The sequence below is a fragment of the Phyllobates terribilis genome, unplaced genomic scaffold, assembly GCF_046119375.1.
Source record: "Phyllobates terribilis strain yellow unplaced genomic scaffold, ASM4611937v1 Scaffold_11__3_contigs__length_659146591, whole genome shotgun sequence".
Lineage (NCBI taxonomy): Eukaryota > Metazoa > Chordata > Amphibia > Anura > Dendrobatidae > Phyllobates > Phyllobates terribilis.
This window is the reverse complement of record NW_027362771.1, coordinates 618,304,419-618,325,843: the sequence shown is the minus strand read 5'-3', so window position 1 is coordinate 618,325,843 and position 21,425 is coordinate 618,304,419. Positions and strand designations below refer to the sequence as shown.

Sequence of the window (21,425 nt, the reverse complement as noted above, 5' to 3'; positions counted from 1 at the left end):
GTTGTTCCCCCTTACAGCAATGTGCAGCACAGGTCATCCTGGCTAACACCAGATGATGTGATGTGTAACCTTCCTTACCTTATCCTGCTGCATGCATCATTCCTCTTCATTTACCACGTGATCTGATTTATAAGAAAAAATACACTTTATGGCTCTCTGCCCATTCCTTCTTTTTCTAAGTATACAAAGCTTTTATCCTTTAATTCTCTTACTTCCAAAAAAGGAACCACCGCGGGGTGGACGGGGACTTCCTCCTACTCACTTCCTTTTGCTTCATAAACGTAAAAAATATCAAATAGTGATCCAGAAAGAAAAGAGACCTGATGATTACGGATCAACACTTCATCATTTCCACATCTACAATGAGAGTTTCAATCCTGATCTTCTGTTGTTTCCACGGTAAGTCACTGATTTCTCACTTTATATATTATGGGGACGATAATTATTGTGTAGATGCAAAAACATAAATCATAAGAGCGATCAGAGAGATATATCCAACTGTGTAAAGAAGTAGTATACACAGTGATGTCACAGTACAGGGGAGATATACACAGTGATGTCACAGTACAGGAATAATATACACAGTAATGTCACAGTACAGGGGTAATATACACAGTGATGTCACAGTACAGGAATAATACACACAGTGATGTCACAGTACAGGGATAATACACACAGTGATGTCACAGTACAGGGGTAATACACACAGTGATGTCACAGTACAGGAATAATATACACAGTGATGTCACAGTACAGGGGTAATATACACAGTGATGTCACAGTACAGGGGTAATACACACAGTGATGTCACATGAAGCGCGCCAGTGTTCACACTGTGGAGTTATGAGGCAGTGACCCAAGGAAAGTCCAACTTAAATGGCTTTATTCATCAAAAACTCACAAAGTAAAGGTAAACTATATCCTCCGGATCACAGCCTGGTCGTAACACAGTCCTTTTCCAACCCGTTACCAAGGGCAATGGCACCGCCGTGTCGCGCTGAGGTGCACCAGGAGTTTTGCTTCCCTTGGCTCTGTGCTCAGCTTCACACAGGCCTGTGTTGCAGAGCCACCTGCTCTGAAGCTTGTAGACAAAACACTGATACACCCAAACCTTTGCTGCAGGTTTTAAACAGGAATTTGTGGGCTTGAGCTACCTGTAAGACCCGGGCTGGAGGGAGTGGACCGCCCCACTGCCATTCCTGTAGTCTACTCCAAGAAGAAAAGCCCATGCCGGGTTTTACCAATCTGCCTTGGACAGCTAGTTTGACAAGGTCCAAACTTACTTTTATTCTGCACTGCAATCACAGCTATCTCTGTGACTGCAATGCACTCCAGTGGGTTTAATATGCCTCTATGCACATTCTAGGAGAAAAATGGATCCCTTGCATATGATTCCCATCATTGCTTCACATATTCTCCCCCCTGTTCAAACTTGTGGGGTGTTTCCTACCCCTCTGTGCAAACTTGTGGGGTTGAACACTTGTCACCATACAGGGTGCCCGTGACAAGGCATCTGCATTTCCCTGCGACTTCCCAGTCCGATGTTCCACCGAAAGTCTAAAATTTTGTAGGGACAGGAACCATCTGGTAACCGGAGCATTCCTCCCCTTTGCATTTGTCATCTAGACGAGGGGCGAATGGTCCTTAACTAAGCGAAACGTCGCCCGAGCAAATAATAGCGTAGGGACTCCAAGGGCCACTTAACTACCAAGCACTCCTTCTCCACTACGCTATAATTTTTCTCTGTCGGGGTAAGTTTCCTGCTCAAGTAGGTGACCGGATGTTCTTCTCCATTCACCTCTTGCGACAGTACCACACCTAGGCCTACCTCTGAGGCATCAGTTTGCACGATGAAGGTTTTTTTGAAGTTGGGTCTGATGAGGACCGGCTGTGCACACAACGCCAACTTCATGAACTAGAACGCTTCCACCGAACCATTACCCACTTCTTATCTTTTAACAGATTGGTCAAAGCCGCCATTCTCCCAGCAAAGTTAGGTATATATCATCGGTAGTACCCAACAATGCAGAGGAACGCTCTCACTTGTTTAGTACTCACAGGCTTGGGCCAGTTTTGAATGGCGTCAATCTTGTTTATTTGGGGTTTAATAACCCCACTGCCAATCATGTACCCCAAGTACCGGGCTTCCTCGAGGCCTATCGCAAATTTTTTGGGGTTCGCTGTCAGGCCCGCTACTCTGAGCGAATCTACTACTGCTTGTATCTGGGACAAGTGGGTCTGCCAATCAGTACTAAAGATGATAATATCATCCAAATATGCAGATGCGTAATTCTGATGGGGCTCCAAAACTATGTCCATCAGCCTCTGGAATGTAGCCGGGTCCCCATGTAACGACATAGTGATAGAGGCCCTCTGGTGTTATAAAGGTGGTCTTCTCCTTTGCCGATTCTGTCAGAAGCACCTGCCAGTAACCCTTGGTCAGATCGAGCGTGTTGAAGTACTGGGCCTGCCCCAGTCTCTCAATCAGCTCGTCCACCTGGGGCATTGGATTAAGGTCAAATTTTGACACCTCATTCAATTTTCGGAAGTCGTTACAAAACCGTAATGATACATCCAGCTTCGGAATCAGCACAATGGGGCTAGCCCACTCACTCCTGGATTCCTCGATTACCCCTAGTTTGAGCATTTGTTTAATTTCTGCTGAAATGGCTTGCCTCCAGGCTTTGGGTACACGGTACGGTTTCATTCGCACCCTCACCTGAGGCTCGGTGAGAATGTCATGTTGGATGACAGAAGTGCGGCCTGGCAGTTCGGAGAATACGTCCCCATTCTGCTGCATTAATTTCCGAGCCTCCCGCTGCTGATGTTTATTGAGAGCGTCACTTATTGTTACCTCTCCTCCGGCCTCCTCCGGCCGGTTTCGAAGGGTCCAAGATGACACGATCGGAGTTGGCTCCTTAATCATACATTCCCGATCTTTTCAGGCTTTAAGCAAATTGACATGGTATAACTGTTCGGGTTTCCTCTTACCAGGCTGGTATTCTCTATAATTTACCTCCCCCACCTTTTCCTGAACTTCATATGGCCCTTGCCACTTGGCCAAGAGCTTACTCTCTGCAGTGGGCACTAATACCAATACGCGATCCCCTTCTTTAAAGGATCTGACTGTGGCCCTTTTATTATATGTGCGACTCTGCACTGCCTGGGCATCCATTAGATGCTCTTTTACTATAGGCAGGACCGTCCCCTTCCGATCCTGCATATTTGCAACGTGCTCAATTACACTCTTATGTGGAGTTGGCTCCTGTTCCCACGTCTCTTTGGCTACGTCCAGCAACCCCCTAGGATGCCTGCCATACAGTAGCTCAAAGGGTGACAACTCCGAGGATGTTTGTGGTACCTCATGGATGGCAAACATTAAATAGGGCAGTAACATGTCCAAATGCTTCCCATCCTTGAAAACCGCTTTTTTTAGCTTGGACTTGAGGGTTTTATTAAATCGCTCGACTAGCCTGTCGGTCTGTGGATGGTACAACGACGTGCGCAACTGTTTTATTTTCAGCAGGTTGCACAGTTCCTTTGTCACCTTGGACTTGAAAGGAGTCCCCTGATCTGTAAGGATCTCCTTAGGCAGCCCAAGGCGACAGAACATGGCAAACAGCTCCCGTGCAATAAGTTTAGCCGAGGTATGGCGTAGCGGAATGGCCTCTGGGTAACGGGTGGCATAATCAACGACCACCAGTATGTGTTGGCGGCCACAAGTGGATTTTACAATGGGCCCCACCAAATCCATCGCAATCCGTTCAAAAGGTACCGCTATAACTGGCAGAGGTACCAATGGGCTACAGAAGCTTGCGGTGGGTGTGGTCAGCTGACAATCCGGGCAAAACTCACAATACCGCTGTACGTCCGCATGAATCCCAGGCCAAAAGAACCGCTAGATGCCCCCCCAGCAGGTGTGTGTGGGCCATTTCAAGTACCGCCCGACGGTATGACTGAGGCACTACTAGTTCTTCCACGACCTCGTCCCAAATCTTGTCAACCCTATAGAGTAAATCTTGGTTGACTGCTATGTGTGGAAAAACTCTTAATGCACCTGGTTGCTGAACCACCCCATTTACCTCTATTACCCTTTCCCGTGCCCGGGTCAGGGTAGGATCCTATAGCTGAGCTGTCCCAAATGCTCCCCGGCACACTTTCAGCTCTGTGATCGATGGGGTCTCCTCGACCTCTCCTGCCAATACCTCTAGGGGGAACCTATCGGGGTTACTCTCTGTCACTAGGTTGGCGACCCCTATGGCAGGTATCCCTGACTAGGGATCTTAGGGTTCCGCACCCGAACACACTTTTATTCTGGGTGGGTTAATTTTACTCTCCCACAAGGACCAAAAGAGTGGCAAATCTCTTCCCAGCACAGTCCCGTAAGGAAGAGCCTTTACCACTCTGACATCATGTTTAACCTCTCCTCATGGAGTGGAAAAGTTAACCTCTGCCGTCAGATACTTGTGGAGTTTGACATGAATGCATATGACCCCCACCTTTCCTCCAGTGGGTTCCTATCCAGAGATCAATGACCCATGAATGATGGTCACTAGGCACTCTGAGTCCAAGAGAGCCTCAGCTCGATGTCCATTGACACGCACCTGGCACAGATGGGGTTCACCCATTGTACAGACGGGGTCCGCGGCGTAGATGGTCCGAGCATACATAGACGACCTGCGGTTAAACCCACAGTCCAATGGTTTAGCAGTCAGGGGGCAGTTGGCAGCCACATGTCCTGGCTCTTGGCATCGCCAACACCTAAGAGCGGTGGCACCGCCAGTCTTTGAGACAGATTTAGGGGAAACTGATCTCCTGCCACCCTCACTCCGGGGTACCCCCTCAATATGGGCTCGGTGCTGACTGTCCCCAGCAGAGGGACGGGGTCCTTTACCAGACTCCTGGGCTTGCAGGAGCTGGGGTGCCATTCGCAGTGGGGCAGAGTACCGTGCAAAGTCCTGAGTGGCTGTATATCGGTCGATCAGACTAACCACCTGATCCAGGTTGCCTGGGTCTCCTTGTCCCACCCAACGATGTATGGCAGCTGGCAGAGTCCGCACCAGCCAGTCCACCACCCTCTCTACCATTTTCACTGGACTCAAGGTCTCAGGCTGAAGCCATCTTTTAAGTAGCTGCAGTAAGTCATTTGCCTGAGACCTGGCGGGTCGGGCCTCCACAAAGGTCCATGAAAACACCCGTTGGGCACGCACATATGTATTAAACCCCAGTCAGGCAAGAATCTGACCTTTCAGTTTCTCATAGTCCTGGGCATCCTCCTGACTGAGGTCAAAGTAGGCCTTCTGAGCATCGCCCATCAGAAACGGAGCCAAAATTCAGCCCACTGATAGGCTGGCAGGCACTTTCACTCCGCTGTTCATTTGAAAACTGTGAGGAAGACTTCCATGTCGTCCTCAGGACCCATCTTCCTCAACACTGCTCTTACTTTGTCTCTGGCCTCACGTCGGATCGGGATCAGCATTGGAGTCATTTCTCGTAGGGCAGCAATCTGTTGCAGAATCAGTTCATTAGTCTTTTGCTGCTGCTGGTACAGTAGCTGCTGCTGCTGATTGTGCTGCTGATCCTGCTCCTGCTGTTGCCGCAGGGTGAGTACCACCTGCTTTAGTAGCTCCTCCATTTTGTCTGTGGGCCTAGGCTGCAAGGTGGCAGGCCTAATAACAGACATGCAGCTGGCATTGGGGTATGCCTCAGTTCACACTACCCGCATTCTCCACCATAATAAAGTGTGGCGGTGTTCACACTGTGCAGTTATGAGGCAGTAATCCAAGGAAAGTCCAACTTAAATGGCTTTATTCAGCAAAAACTCACAAAGTAAGAGTAAACTATATCCTCTGGATCGCAGCCGGGTCGTAACACAGTCCTTTTCCAACCCGTTACCAAAGGCGAAAGCACCGCCGTGTCACGCTGAAGTGTGCCAGAAGTTTTGCTTTCCTTGGCTCTGTGTTCAGCTTCACACATGCCTGTGTTGCAGAGCCACCTGCACTGAAGCTTGTAGCCAAAATACTGACACAATCAAACCTTTGTTGCAGGTTTTAAACAGGAAACTGTGGCCTTGAGCCACCTGTAAGACTCGGGCTGGAGGGAGTGGACCGCCCCACTGCCATTCCTGTAGACCACTCCAAGAATAAAACCCCATGCAGGTTTTACCAATCTGATTGGACAACTAGTCTGAAAAAGTCCAAACTTACTTTTATTCTGCACTGCAATCATAGCTTTCTCTGTGACTGTAATGCACTCCAGCGGTTTTATTATGCCTCTATGCACATTGTAGGAGAAACATACCGTCCATCGCATATGATTCCAGTCACTGCCTCATACACAGTAAAGGGGTAATACACACAGTGATGTCACAGTAAAGGGGTAATATACACAGTGATGTCACAGTACAGGGATAATATACAAAGTGATGTCACAGTACAGGGGTAATATACACAGTGATGTCACAATACAGGGGTGATACACACAGTGATGTCACAGTACAGGGGTAATATACACAGTGATGTCACAGTAAAAGGATAATATACACAGTGATGTCACAGTAGAAGGATAATATACACAGTGATGTCACAGTAAAGGGGTAATAAACACAGTGATGTCACAGTACAGGGATAATATACATAGTGAAGTCACAGTACAGGTATAATAAACACTGTGATGTCACACTACAGGGATAATACACACACAGTGATGTCACAGTACAGGGATAATAAACAGTGATGTCACAGAACAGAGATAATACACACAGTGTTGTCACATTACAGGGATAATAAACACAGGGATGTCACAGTACAGGGGTAACATATACAGTGATGTCACAGTGCAGGGATAATAAACAAAGTGATGTCCCAGTACAGGGATAATACACACAGTGATGTCAGAGTACAGGGATAATACACACAGTGATGTCACAGTACAGGGGTAATATATACAGTGATGTCACAGTACAGGGATAATAAACACAGTGATGTCACAGTACAGGGATTGTACACACAGTAATGTCACAGTACAGGGATAATACACACAGTGATGACACAGTACAGGAATAATAAACACAGTGATGTCACAGTACAGGGATAATACACACAGTGATGTCACAGTACAGGGATAATAAACACAGTGATGTCACAGTACAGAGATAATAAACACAGTGATGTCACAGTACAGGGATAATACACACAGTGATGTCACAGTACAGGGATAATACACACAGTGATGTCACAGTAAAGGGATAATAAACACAGTGATGTCACAGTAAAGGGATAATAAACACAGTGATGTCACAGTACAGGGATAATATACACAGTTATGTCACAGTACAGGGATAATATACACAGTGATGTCACAGTACAGGGATAATATACACAGTAGTGAAGAGTGAACGCGCATCATGGTGCTCGACAAGCTCGGCGCTCGGCGAGTATTTCCGCGTTGCTCGGGCGGGAACTCAGGTCCCCTCCCTCCATGTTTGGCATTCTTTAGAGAGCCAATCAACATGCAGGGATTTCCTGCCATGCACTGTAATGCCGTAGCCATGTTGGTTGTGGGCATTACAGTGATTGGCTGGCCGCGTAGAGTCATCTGGTCTATATAAGACCTGGCGCCTCCATGCTCGTCACAGTCACTCCAGATCAGACAGTGTAGGGAGAGCTGCTGCTGTATCAGGGAGAGATTTAATCATGTATTAGGTAGTGTAGGGAGAAAAACCGTACATTACACATATCCAACTTAACAAACAGTCTTTTGAGGACTAACCCATCTGCAGAGATATCAGGCAGGCAGTGTAAATAGGCAGGCAGTGTATATAACAGACTGCAGTGCACATAGCACAAGAGGCTCCATTCCAGTTCTGCCTTCTGCTGCTGTTATAATTCTAGAAATAGGCCCAGGTCTCAGGGGCCAGGAATATTTTTTTTTGCATCTTAATCCTCATAATTTGCTTAAAAAGCAATCCATAGAACACCGTTTTTCTGGGCCATTTGCTTGTTGGCACTGCAGAATACAGCCAGATCCTTTCCATATTACAGCGCTAAAAATCCAGCTATTTAAAACTGTTTTTTTCTCCGTCACACGGATTACATATATGTTTTCAGAAAATACTGCCATTTCTGGCCTCCATTAAAAAAAAATTTCAGTGTGTCAGAGAAGCAATTGACACCAGATTGCTCTTCAAACTACTTACCTACAGGCCAGGTATTTAAAACTCTGTTTTCTCCATCACACAGATCACATATAAGTTCGCTCCAAACTCAGTCATTTGTAGTGAGCGTGGAAGATACTGTCCTCCATTTAAAATGGGCAAGGCACGTGGCAAGGGAAGGGGAACTGGACATGATGGTAATGGTGCATGCAGAGGTAGATGACAAGGCCGTGGGCAAGCCAAAATTGTGCTACAACAAACACCCACATCTTCTCACCTGACCATCCTGTCCCAATTTCTAGGGGACCGCAGCACACCATTATTGAACCCAGAGCAGTGTCAAAAGGTTATTGGTTGCATAGCGGATAATGCTTCCAGTTACTTAGCCACCACCACCACCAACCTGTCTTCTACACGGTCAAGTCTCAGTAGCCATGAGTCTGGACCCCATATTCGTCACCCTGATCCTCCTTCCTCCCACCATGCAGAGTAACCAGAGACAACTGATCTCACACTTGGACACTCTGAAGAGCTGTTCACTTTTCCATTTATAGATTCGGGCCTCTTGCTCGGTCAACTTTAAGCGGGGCAAGAGGAGATCGCGTGTAGCGATGCCCAAATATTTGAGCAGCCACGGTCACACGAAGGCGACGGTGGGAAAGTGTCACAAGAGGTGGACAATGATGAGACACAATTGCCAGAAAGTCAGGAGGAGGACCAGGGTGCGGAAGTGGAAGACGAGGTGGTAGACAATATAGTAACTGACCCAACCTGGCAGGGGGACATGCAGAGCGAGGACAGCAGCACACAGGGGGAGGGAGGCAGAGCACCACAACAGGCAGGAAGAAGCAGTGTGGTGGCCGCAGACAGAAGGCAGGCAACTGCTCCTCATAACACCAACACGAAGGAAGCTGCCAGTACAACTGTTTGGTTTTCCCGAGTCTGGTTGTTTTTTAAAGACTCTGTCTATAACCTCAAAAAGGCCATTTGCACCACCAGCCAGGCCATCATCAGCAGGGGTGGCAAAACGACCAGCCTGATCAACACCAGCATGGTCAGGCACATGGCAGCAAAGCACCCGACTTTGTGGGCCAAGCCCCAGGGTCCAGGAACAGTGTCTGCGGGTGGCACCATTGCTTCTTCCGCTGTTGTGGATGCAAACCAATCCCCTGTCCATGGTGCATGCGAAGATGACTCCTGCCCTGCAACTGTCGTTGCGCACTCTCAAGTAGAAGCATCTGGAAGCACGTCCATGTCCTTGTCCCAGCGCAGCGTTCAGTTGTCCATACCCCAGTCCTTGGAACGCAAGCACAAATATGCAGCCAATGACCCACAGGCCACACTACTAAATTCTCACATTTCACGACTGCTAGCACTCAAAATGTTGCCTTTTAGGCTCGTGGAGACGGAAGCATTCCGCAACCTGATGGCGGAGGCTGTCCCTCATTACTCGGTCGCCAGCCGCCACTATTTCTCCCGGTGTGCCGTCCCCACATTACACAAGCACGTGTCCCAAAACATTATCCATGCACTCAACAACGCAGTTACCGGTAAAGTCCACCTAACCATGGACATGGGGACTAGTGCTTGTGGGCAGGGATGGTACATCTCGCTGACGGCACACTGGGTTAACATAGTGGAAGCCGGGACCCAGTCGGACCTTGGGACGGATCATGTCCCCCCGACGCCAAGGATTGCGGGCCCTAGGTCAATCAGGGTTGCCTCCACGGTCTACAGCTCCTGCACCTCATCCTCCTCAGCCTCCTCCTCCTCTTCAGCCTTCATCTCCGAATTGACCACATCAGTCACAAGCTGGAAGCACTGCAGCACTGCCTCGGCCAAGCGGCAACAGACTGTGCTGAAGCTAATATGCTTAGGTGAAAAACCGCACAATGCTGAAGAGTTGTGGACAGCTCTGAAAGAGCAGGCAGATCTGTGGCTCACACCGCTGAACCTACACTCAGGCATGGTCGCATGTGACAATGGCCGGTACCTGGTGGCGGCTCTGAGTCGAGGCGAGCTCCCACACGTACCATGCCTGGCCCATGTGCTTAACCTCGTGGTTCAGCGGTTTCTCAAATCCTACCCGGAGCTGCCGGATCTGCTTGTTAAAGTACGCCGCCTGTGTGCCCATTTTAGAAAGTCAACAACAGCTTCCGCCGCCCTTTCAGAGTTTCAGCAGCATTTGCAGCTTCCGGCACACAGACTGGTGTGTGATGTCCCCACGCGTTGGAACTCTACACTGCAGATGTTGGGAAGGATTTGTGAGCAGAAGAGGGCAGTTGTTGAGTACCAGCATCAACAAGGCCGTTGGTATTCAGTTCAGACTCCACAAATAAGACCTCAGGAGTGGACATGGATGTCAGACATATGTACCATCCTCCAAAACTTTGAGGACTCCACCAAGATAATGAGTGGCGATGACGCCATAATTAGCATCACCATCCCACTTCTCTGTCTTCTGAAACGCTCTCTGCTCACAATCCAAGAGGATGCATTGCCGACGGAGCACGATGAGTTGGAGCAAGGAATCATACAGGGTGATTACACACAGCTAAGCTTCATCTCATCACAAAGTGGATTGGGTGACAATTAGAGATGAGCGTTGTTCTACTCGAACTGTTCGCCAATCTCAAATTCGAGCTGTTTTGGGCGGTGTTCGAGCCGTTCGGCGAACACGAACAATTTGAGAAAAATACGGCTGTTCGAGGTTATGTTCGATAACTGTTCGTGCACCAAAATCATAACTGGATTTTTTCTCAGTAATGATGAAAATTAATGTTAATACGCAGTTTGAGTGTACAGCGGGGTGGGGGGAGGGGCAAGGGATGGATCTCTGCAGGAACAATGAAGATCTCCATTTTTTTTTTCTCTTTCCCGCATTTACAGTGGGGAGGTGCAATCTGTCAGCCTATCAGCAGCGCACACACGGAGCGAAGTGCTTTTTTTCACACAAGCAAGGGCATGTGTCATTGGCAGTGTATGTCACATGTCCTTGCCCTATAAGACCAAGCCATTTTCCCCGTCGCCACCATTTTCTCACTGCTGCAGCTGCGTGTTAGACGGCACCGCTGTTGCTGTGTGCGCTATACCTTGTTAATTTCAAGCCAATTTTCGCACAAATCTACAGATAGCTTGGGAGTAGGGAATAGTTGTGATTGCAGTCCTTTTAAGGACTAGGTTACAGCATTTCCTACGACTTTTATCAGGCAGGTCTGTGCTCTTAAATAGATAGATTGTGGGAGTAAAGACTAATTGTAATTGGAGTCCTTTTCAGGACTAGGTTACATCAGTTCCTATCAGTTTTAGCCAGGCAGGTCTGTGCCAGTGCTGTGCAAGTTTTTTTCACAGCATTTGGCTGAATCTAGCAAAGCTAATCCTTTTTGGCCTATTGCAGAGTGTGTTAGTCAGTGGAGTAGCCTATCTGTGTTGCAAGATATATCATCTGTGTATAGAATACCAATTTTTTTACTGCACCTAGTGAAGTAAAATCTTTTGGGCATAGCATCATTCTATTAGTCCATCTATACTGACCTCCATCAGGTTGCAAATTGAATATAATTTTTTTCTGCATCTAGCTCTGAAAAAATATTGGGCTTCTAGCTGTGTGTGGGACTTGTTGTATTAGTCCATCTATACTGACCTCCATCAGGTTGCAAACTGAATATATTTTTTTCTGCATCTACCTCTGAAAAAATATTGGGCTTCTAGCTGTGTGTGGGACTTGTTCTATTAATCCATCTATACAGACCTCCATCAGGTTGCAAACTGAATATATTTTTTTCTGCATCTACCTCTGAAAAAATATTGGGCTTCTAGCTGTGTGTGGGACTTGTTGTATTAGTCCATCTATATAGACCTCCATCAGGTTGCAAACTGAATATATTTTTTTCTGCATCTACCTCTGAAAAAATATTGGGCTTCTAGCTGTGTGTGGGACTTTTTCTATTAATCCATCTATACAGACCTCCATCAGGTTGCAAACTGAATATATTTTTTTCTGCATCTACCTCTGAAAAAATATTGGGCTTCTAGCTGTGTGTGGGACTTGTTGTATTAGTCCATCTATTCTGACCTCCATCAGGTTGCAAACTGAATATATTTTGTTCTGCATCTACCTCTGAAAAAATATTGGGCTTCTAGCTGTGTGTGGGACTTGTTCTATTAATCCATCTATACAGACCTCCATCAGGTTGCAAACTGAATATATTTTTTTCTGCATCTACCTCTGAAAAAATATGTGGCCTTCTAGCAGTGTGTGGGACTTTCTCTATTAGTCCATCTATACTGACCTCCATCAGGTTGCAAACTGAATATAATTTTTTTCTGCATCTAGCTCTGAAAAAATATTTGGCCTTCTAGCAGTGTGTGGGACTTTCTCTATTAGTCCATCTATACTGACCTCCATCAGGTTGCAAATTGAATATAATTTTTATCTGCATCTAGCTCTGAAAAAATATTTGGCCTTCTAGCAGTGTGTGGGACTTTCTCTATTAGTCCATCTATACTGACCTCCATCAGGTTGCAAATTAAAAATAATTTTTATCTGCATCTAGCTCTGAAAAAATATTTGGCCTTCTAGCAGTGTGTGGGACTTTCTCTATTAGTCCATCTATACTGACCTCCATCAGGTTGCAAATTAAAAATAATTTTTATCTGCATCTACCTCTGAAAAAATATTTGGGCTTCTAGCTGTGTGTGGGACTTGTTCTATTAATCCATCTATACAGACCTCCATCAGGTTGCAAACTGAATATAATTTTTTTCTGCATCTAGCTCTGAAAAAAATATTTGGCCTTCTAGCAGTGTGTGGGACTTGTTCTATTAGTCCACCTATACTGACCTCCATCAGGTTGCAAATTCAAAATAATTTTTTGTCTGCATCTAGCTCTGAAAAAATATTTGGCCTTCTAGCTGTGTGTGGGACTTTCTCTATTAGTCCATCTATACTGACCTCCATCAGGTTGCAAACTGAATATATTTTTTTTCTGCATCTACCTCTGAAAAAATATTGGGCTTGTAGCTGTGTGTGGGACTTGTTCTATTAATCCATCTATACAGACCTCCATCAGGTTGCAAACTGAATAAAAAAATTTTCTGCATCTACCTCTGAAAAAATATTTGGGCTTCTAGCTGTGTGTGGGACTTGTTCTATTAGTCCATCTATACTGACCTCCATCAGGTTGCAATTTGAATATAATTTTTTTCTGCATCTAACCCAGCCAATAGTTTTGGCCTAATACCACAGTTTGGCCACTCAGCTCTGCTCGGTTCCCATCCATTGTTTTTTTGTGCAAACAACTCCAGAGTTGTGAATTAGTTAACCACCAAAATGAGTGGAAAAAGGCCTGCTGCTGGTGGAAAGGGGAATAGGCGTGTTGGGAAGGGGAAAAAAGGTTGTGTCCGTGGGGTAGGTGTTAAAGCAACAGTAACATCTGCAGAAGAAAGACCATCTTCCAGCCAAACTAAAATGTCTACTTCTTTTAGCGGACAATGTGATAAGATCCCTTTCTTACGGCCACGCCAATCGCTACAAATTCCAGATGAGGCACAAAAACAGCAGGTGCTTCAACGGATATCAAGTGCTCCTTTAAGTGGGCTCTCCTCCACATCAACTTCAACATCACAAATACTCCAGTCCTCAAAGGTGTCACCCCAATCGCACTTGCTTCCTCACAGCTCCCAAATCTCCAGCTGCCCGTCTGAGTATGAGGTAGAACAGATGGTTGAGTCTGCAGAGCTGTTTACTCATACTATAGCCTGGGAATCAGAGGTCAACTCCAGCACTTCTGTGAATCCAGACGAGGAAATGATCTGCACTGATGCCCAGAATCTTTATGAGTCGGATCCAGGACCAGACGCAGAAGGTTCTGACCATAATGTAGACCCTCATTCCCAAACTGTAACTCCTGTTGGTGGAGACAATGAGGAAGACGATGATAAGACTCAAATACCTGATTGGAGCGACAACTTTAGTTTTTTGTCAGGGCAGGAACAGGTTGGCTCTGAGGACGACGGGTGTGATAACGCACAGGGTGATGATGATGAGGTTGGAGATCCCACTTACTGTCAACCCACAGTCAGCCAAGAGATGAGGTCAGCAGAGGAGGTGGAGGAAGATGCTAGTGATGACGAGGTCAGGTTGCGCCTTCCTGGACAGAGACGTAGTACTGGAAGCACGTCAACAACTGCATCCTCAAACACAACTCTGCCTCTCACCACAAGTCGTGGTGGCTCTTCAGGTTGCATGGGTGCTAAGCCTTGCATAGCCTGGGCATTTTTTCAGATCGATAAAGATGACCCAACTCGTGTTATCTGTAACATTTGTCAGCAAAAGCTAAGTAGAGGCCAAAAAATACATAGTTTGAGTACTTCATGCATGAACCGGCACATGGACATGAAGCATAAGTTGCAGTGGGAAGCTCAGTGTGCTACAATGCGGCCTAGCCGGCCGGGCCAACCACCGTCTGCCATATCTTGTGCATCCGCGGCCTCTTCATCCTCTGTGACTGGGGGGACAGCAGTCACACCTGTTTTGGGACGCAGACCTGCCACCTCTTTACCCGCAACAGCCAGCGTGATTGGCAGGTCATCATTTTCTTTGGAGGTGGTAACACCAGCTGGTGTTGAGCGCTGTCCGACATCGATAGCACCACCTTTGGATCAAGGCAACCTAACATGTCCGCCTGCATCTTCCTCACAGACCGGCAGTTTGCCGGGGACACCCTTATCAACCCCGTCTAAGCACAATAGCCAGCCCTCGGTCCCTCAGATGTGGACAAGTAAAAGACCATTTCCTCCTAGCCATGAGAAAGCTAAGAGGTTGAATTTCACCATCTGCAAGCTCTTGGCTACAGAAATGCTGCCTTTCCGCCTGGTGGACACAGAGGATTTTCGAGACCTCATGTCCGTCGCAGTGCCCCAGTACCAGATGCCCAGTCGTCACTACTTCTCAAAGAAAGGTGTGCCTGCGCTCCACCAGCATGTCGCACACAACATCACCGCTTCTTTGAGAAACTCTGTGTGTGACAGGGTGCATTTCACCACAGACACTTGGACAAGTAGGCATGGACAGGGGCGTTACATGTCGCTGACTGGGCACTGGGTAACTATGGTGACAGCAGGACAAGGGGCTGCTGTCCAAGTCTTGCCATCCCCACGAGTTGTGCGTCAATCCTCTTTATGTCAAAGTTCCTCCACTGCTTCTGCCTCCTCAACCTCCTCTCGGTCTTCCACCTGCACCCAAAGCCTGTCTGGTCATGCCACAAGCTTTCTAACTGCGCAGAAGGGATCCTGCACACCTCCTTACTATGCTGGCAGTAGGGCTCAACGTCATCAGGCGGTTTTTACTTTGAAATGTCTGGGAAATGTGAGTCACACAGCTGAGGAGTTGTGGTCAGCTCTGGAGAACCAATTTCATGAATGGTTGTCTCCACTGGACCTGAAACCAGGGAAGGCCGTGTGCGACAATGCTGCAAACCTGGGTGCGGCCCTTCGCCGGGGCAATGTCACACACGTGCCTTGTATGGCTCACGTGTTGAACCTGGTTGTCCAGCAATTTTTAGCCCACTATCCCAGACTAGAAGGCCTTCTGCAGAGGGCACGGTCGCTGTGTGCTCACTTCCGCCGTTCGCATCCCGCAGCTCAGCGACTTACATCTCTACAAAAGTCGTTGGGCCTGCCACTTCACCGGCTAAAATGCGATGTGCCTACCCGGTGGAATTCAACTCTGCTCATGTTGCAGCGACTGTGGCAGCACCGACAAGCCCTGGTGCAATACGTTCTGACGTACAGCCTGGGCCAACGAGGAGCAGGAGCCCAGGAAGAAATGGAGGACGAACTGATGGAAGACTCATCAGATGAGGGAGACCTTGATCACATTTCTGTTGTGCGAGGTTGGGGGGAGAGGACAGAGGAAGGAAGCATGATTGTTACCTCGCCACCAACACAACAGGGACTTGGTGCTCCTGGATGCGCAACGCACATGAGTGCCTTCTTGCTGCACTACCTGCAACATGACCCTCGAATTGTGAGAATTAGAAATAATCCTGACTACTGGGTTGCCACACTGTTAGATCCCCGGTACAAAAGTAAATTTGCAGAAATTATTCCTGCCATAGTAAGGGATGCACGCATGCAGGAGTATCAACAGAGACTGTTGCAGAATCTTACATGTGCTTTTCCACAAAACACCAGTGGTGCACGTAGTGAATCTCACAGTTCCAACTTGCCAACCGTGGGACCGTCAAGTGTTCAGCACTCAAACCGTAACAGAACCACAGTATCTGCTGGTAACATCAATTTTGCGGAATCATTTCACCACTTTTTTAGCCCATCCTTTGCAAGGCCACAGGAGACAAGAAGTCTGACACATAGTCAACGCCTAGAGACGATGGTACAGGAGTATCTCCAAGTAAACATTGAAGCCATGACTGTGTCACTGGACCCTTGCTCTTTTTGGGCTTCCAATCTGGATAAATGGCCGGAGCTAGCCACTTACGCCTTGGAGATCTTGTCATGTCCCGCAGCCAGCGTTCTGTCTGAACGTGTGTTCAGCGCTGCTGGTGGTGTGCTGACAGATAAGCGCACGCGGCTCTCCACTGATAATGTAGACAGACTTACGTTCATAAAGATGAACAAATCATGGATCCGAAACGACTTTTCTACCCCTGTGTCATCCTGGGGAGAGTAAAAGCTTGATGATTGGTTAAAATCACCCTACCAACCGTTTTAAGCTTTCAAATTACTAATCATGTTTATCTGTATCTTGGCTGGAAAATAATTTGGGCTTTGTAGCAGTGTGCAGCACTGATTCTATTAGGCCATCTATAATAAGCTCTACCAGATTTAAAATTACTAATCATGTTTATCTGTATCTTGACTGGAAAATAATTTGGGCTTTGTAGCAGTGTGCAGCACTGATCCTATTAGGCCATCTATACTAAAGCTTCACCAGATTTAAAATTAATAATAATTTTTAGCTGCATCTAGCCCAGAAAATAATTTTGGTGCTCCGAGATGCGCAAGACACATAAGTGCCTTCTTGCTGCACTACCTGCAGCATGACCCTCATATTGTCAGAATTCGAAGTAATCATGACTACTGGGTTGCCACACTCTTAGATCCCCCAAACTTTTCGATCAACCTTTTCATTTTAATAAAGACCAAAAAAATGGTCATTTTTGAAATTATAAGCATTAGCAGGTTGTTAGAAACTGAAATCAAACAGTTTTCAACTCAAAACTTTATTCTAGGTGATGTTACATTTTCACATAGGACCCCTTGTTCGAAAGGAGCTTCTGAACTCTCTCGTCCATTGAATTTGTCAGGTTTTGGATGGTTTCTGCTTCAATTGTTTTGCATGAGGACAGAATACCCTCCCAGAGCTGTTGCTTAGATGTGAACTGCCTCCCGCCATCATAGACACTCCTTTTAATGATGCTCCAAAGGTTCTGAATGGGGTAGAGGTCAGGGGAGCATGGGGGTCACACCATAAGTTTGTCCCCTTTTATGCCCATATCAGCCAGAGATGCAGATGTTTTATGTGCAGCATGAGATGGTGCATTATCATGCAAAAAAATGATCTTGCTGTGAAATACACGGTTCTTCTTCTTGAACCATGGCAGGAAGTGCTGTTTGAGAAAATCCACATACATTATGGAGTTCATCTTTAGCGCCTTCAGGGATCCTAAAGGGGCCGACAATCTCTCTCCCCATGATTCCAGCCCAAAACATTACTCCACCTCCTCCTTGTTGGCGCTGTAGCCGTGTTTGCGTGGGGTGTCCATCAACCAGCCATCCTCCACTCCATCCATCTGGACCATCGAGCGCTGCACGGCACTCATCCGTGAACAAAACAGTTTTGAAATCAGTCTTCATGTAATGTTTGGCCCACTGGAGCCGTTTCTGATTGTGTGAAGTGGATAGAGGAGGTCGACAGGATGGCATATGCACAGCTGCAAACCTCTGAAGGACCCTGCATCTTGTTGTTCGGGAACGTTGGAGGCACCAGCAGCTTCAAAAACTTGTCTGCTGCTATGACAAGGCTTTTTTGCCGCTGCTCTTTCAACCTGACGAAATTGCCTGTAGGAAAGAGTCCTCAATTTGCCCTTATCAGCACGCACACGTGTGTACTGTGAATCAGCTACATACTTCTTGATTGCCAAGACACTTCATCCTGATCATCGCACAATGTTGATTGTAGTCATGCCTTGACCTAAACACTCCACAATTTGTTGCTTCTCAGCAGCCGACACATCCTTTTTCTTTCCCATTTTGGCAGAAAATGTAGGCTGCTTAATAATGTGAGACAGCCTTCTTAAGTAGTCTTGCCTTTCATTGGACACACCTGCCAAACTAATTAGCACAGGTGTCTGCAATTGCTTACAGTGATATAAAGAGCCCTGACACACATCACCATCAATTGTTAGAACCTTGCTCTTAGGTTTTTTTTCCTTTGCTGGTCACATGACCTTGTTGGCCTATTTAATCCTGCTCCGCCCTTCTGGCTTTGCTGGACTTTTTTGTATAACTACTTTCTAGCTAGCCTGTGCTCTGTATCTAACTCTGTTAGTTTGCTTGGTCTACGGACCTCAGTGTTCTATATATTTTGTTTGTTTGTCTGTCTGCTACTATTTCTGTTAGGAGGTGTCCCATTTTCCTCCCAGTCCTTAGTACTTGTAGGGATTCCTTCCTCACATCTATAGGTCTCCGTACAGACTAGCTTAGGACTTTAGCAGGTCTGATCGCAGGATCAGGTCCCCTGTTACATCGTAGGGATTCAGCTGAGTTCTATCGTAGGGACAGATCTCCTCTCTTTCCTTAGCTCTGGTAGCAGAACATAACAGTAAGTCCAGCCTGCAAATTCTCTAAGGAAAGATTTTTCTGTTCCATCATGGTGTCGGTTCAGGATTTGGCTCATCGCCTGCAGGGACTCTCTCTGGAGGTGGCCGAGCTCCGTCAGCACGTGAGTAACTGTCCTGGAGCACATTTCTTGGAGCCTAAGGTATGTTTGCCGGATTTATTTTTTGGTGAACACCGAGAATTTTTTTCATTTAAAAATGCTTGCTTATTGTATTTTCGTTTGAGACTCAAGTCCTCTGGGGATGAATCCCAGTGCATAGGGTTCATAATGTCACTTTTGCACAAAGAGCCTCAGGAGTGGGCCTTTTCTTTGCAACCTAGTGATACATGCTTCAGATCAGTGGATAGTTTTTTTTCTGCTTTGGGGCTATTATATGATGATCCTGACCGTGTCGCCTCAGCTGAGACTGAGTTGAGACGTTTGAAACAGGGATTAGGTAATGTAGAAAAATATTGTACTCATTTCCGTCGTTGGTCTACTCAAACAGGGTGGAACGATTCTGCTCTGAAAAGTCTATTTCTTGCTGGGCTCAATGAAAGGGTTAAAGACCTGCTAATTGCTTATCCTACACCTGAAGATTTGCAACAGGCTATGCAATTAGCTATACGGGTGGATAGGAGACTGCGTGCAAGGGTTAATGAGAGCAAATCCTCTGCTATGTCAGTTTCTGGTTATGAGAATGTGTGTACGAACAGTGGTGAACCGATGGAGATTGGATCGGTGGCACCTCGCTCTCAAGAAAAAGACCGTCGATTTTCTGAAGGCTTGTGTTTCTATTGCGGAAAATCTGGTCATTTGATTAAAGGCTGTGAGCTTCGTATGAAGAAAGAAAAAAAAATGGTCAGTCATGCCCGTATTGCCTGTTTAAATTCCAAGGGTGTATTTTTAGCTGATTCCACGATTGCTCAGGAAAAATTAATGGAATTTCGGGTGTTTGTTGATTGTGGGTCTACTCTGAATGTAATTGATGGGGGATTCTTGGAAAGACTCAATTTAAAACCCGAACCTTTATCATCCCCCATTGCTGTGGTTTCTGTGGATGGTTCCCCTTTGAAGAATATTACTCTCAAGGTCTGTGAATTTCCTCTCACTATTAATGGTGTTCACCATGAGAAATTGGATTTGGTAGTTTTGAATAACTTGCCTTCTCCAGTAATATTGGGATTGCCCTGGTTAAAATTTCACAATCCTGTACTGGATTGGTCTACCAGTGAAATTAAATCCTGGAGCCATAAATGTTATGACAAGTGTTGTAACGGGCGTATTGCAGCTTTGGATAGGGGAGAATTGCCTGTTCCTATTCAGGATTTTTGGAGAGTTTTTCTGAGAAGGAATCGCAGGTTTTGCCTCCCCATAGAGACTATGATTGTTCTATTGAATTTGTCCCTGGAGCGACTCTTCCTAAAAGTCGTTTATTTAACCTTACTATTCCTGAGAGGAAAGCTTTGGAGGAATACATACAGACAAGTTTGGCCGCCGGTCACATTAGGCCCTCTAAGTCTCCTGTGGCGATTGGATTTTTTTTTGTAAAAAAAAAGGACGGCGGTGTACGTCCTTGTCTGGATTTTCGTGAGATTAACAAAATTACTGTACGCAATCCTTACCCACTGCCATTGATTCCTGATCTGTTTAACCAGTTAATGGGGGCCAAGTGGTTCTCTAAAATTGACCTTAAGGGGTCATACAATCTGTTGCGCATGAAGGAGGGTGACGAATGGAAGACTGCTTTTAACACTCCTGTGGGTCATTTTGAGAATCTGGTTATGCCTTTTGGTCTTACTAATGCTCCTGCATTTTTTTCAGAATCTTATTAATGACATCCTTAGACCTTTGATCGGCAAAAATGTGGTTGTGTATTTGGATGACATTTTGATTTATTCGCCGGATCTGGAGTCTCATTGGCGGAGCGTACGTGAGGTATTACAGTTGTTAATGGACAATTCGCTTTTTGCTAAGCTGGAGAAATGTGAGTTCGCTGTACAGAGAATTAGTTTTTTGGGTTACATTATCTCCAGCGAAGGTTTTGAGATGGACCCGGTTAAAGTTCAAGCTGTACAGGAATGGCCTAGGCCTATTGGTTTGAAATCGATACAGAGGTTTTTAGGTTTCGCCAATTATTACAGAAAATTCATAAAAAAAATTTCTAGTATTGTCAAACCTCTGACCGATCTCACCAGGAAAGGTGCTGATGCGGTTCAGTGGTCTTCTGAGGCCATTGAAGCTTTTGTGTATCTCAAGGAGAGGTTCACCTCTGCTCCCATCCTTATGCAGCCTGATGTGACTAAGCCGTTTTTGGTTGAGGTTGATGCTTCCTCTGTGGGGGTTGGCGCAGTATTGTCTCAGGATAACGGGGATGGATTACATCCCTGTGCCTTTTTTTCAAAAAAATTTTCGGAGACTGAACTG

The 21,425-nt window shown here is 46.4% G+C and overlaps 1 protein-coding gene across 4 annotated transcripts in view; it reads left to right on the top strand.

The window, feature by feature from the left end:
* Nucleotides 1–246: 246 nt before the first annotated feature.
* The window catches only part of LOC141165422 (uncharacterized), a 104,287-nt gene continuing 83,108 nt past the window's right edge, over nt 247–21,425 (top strand). For all 4 annotated transcript variants that reach the window (XM_073651020.1, XM_073651021.1, XM_073651023.1 and 1 more), the window contains exon 1: nt 247–399. In XM_073651020.1, the coding sequence (XP_073507121.1) occupies nt 324–399 (76 nt within the window). In that variant the 5' untranslated portion in view covers nt 247–323. The remainder of the gene's footprint in view (nt 400–21,425) is intronic.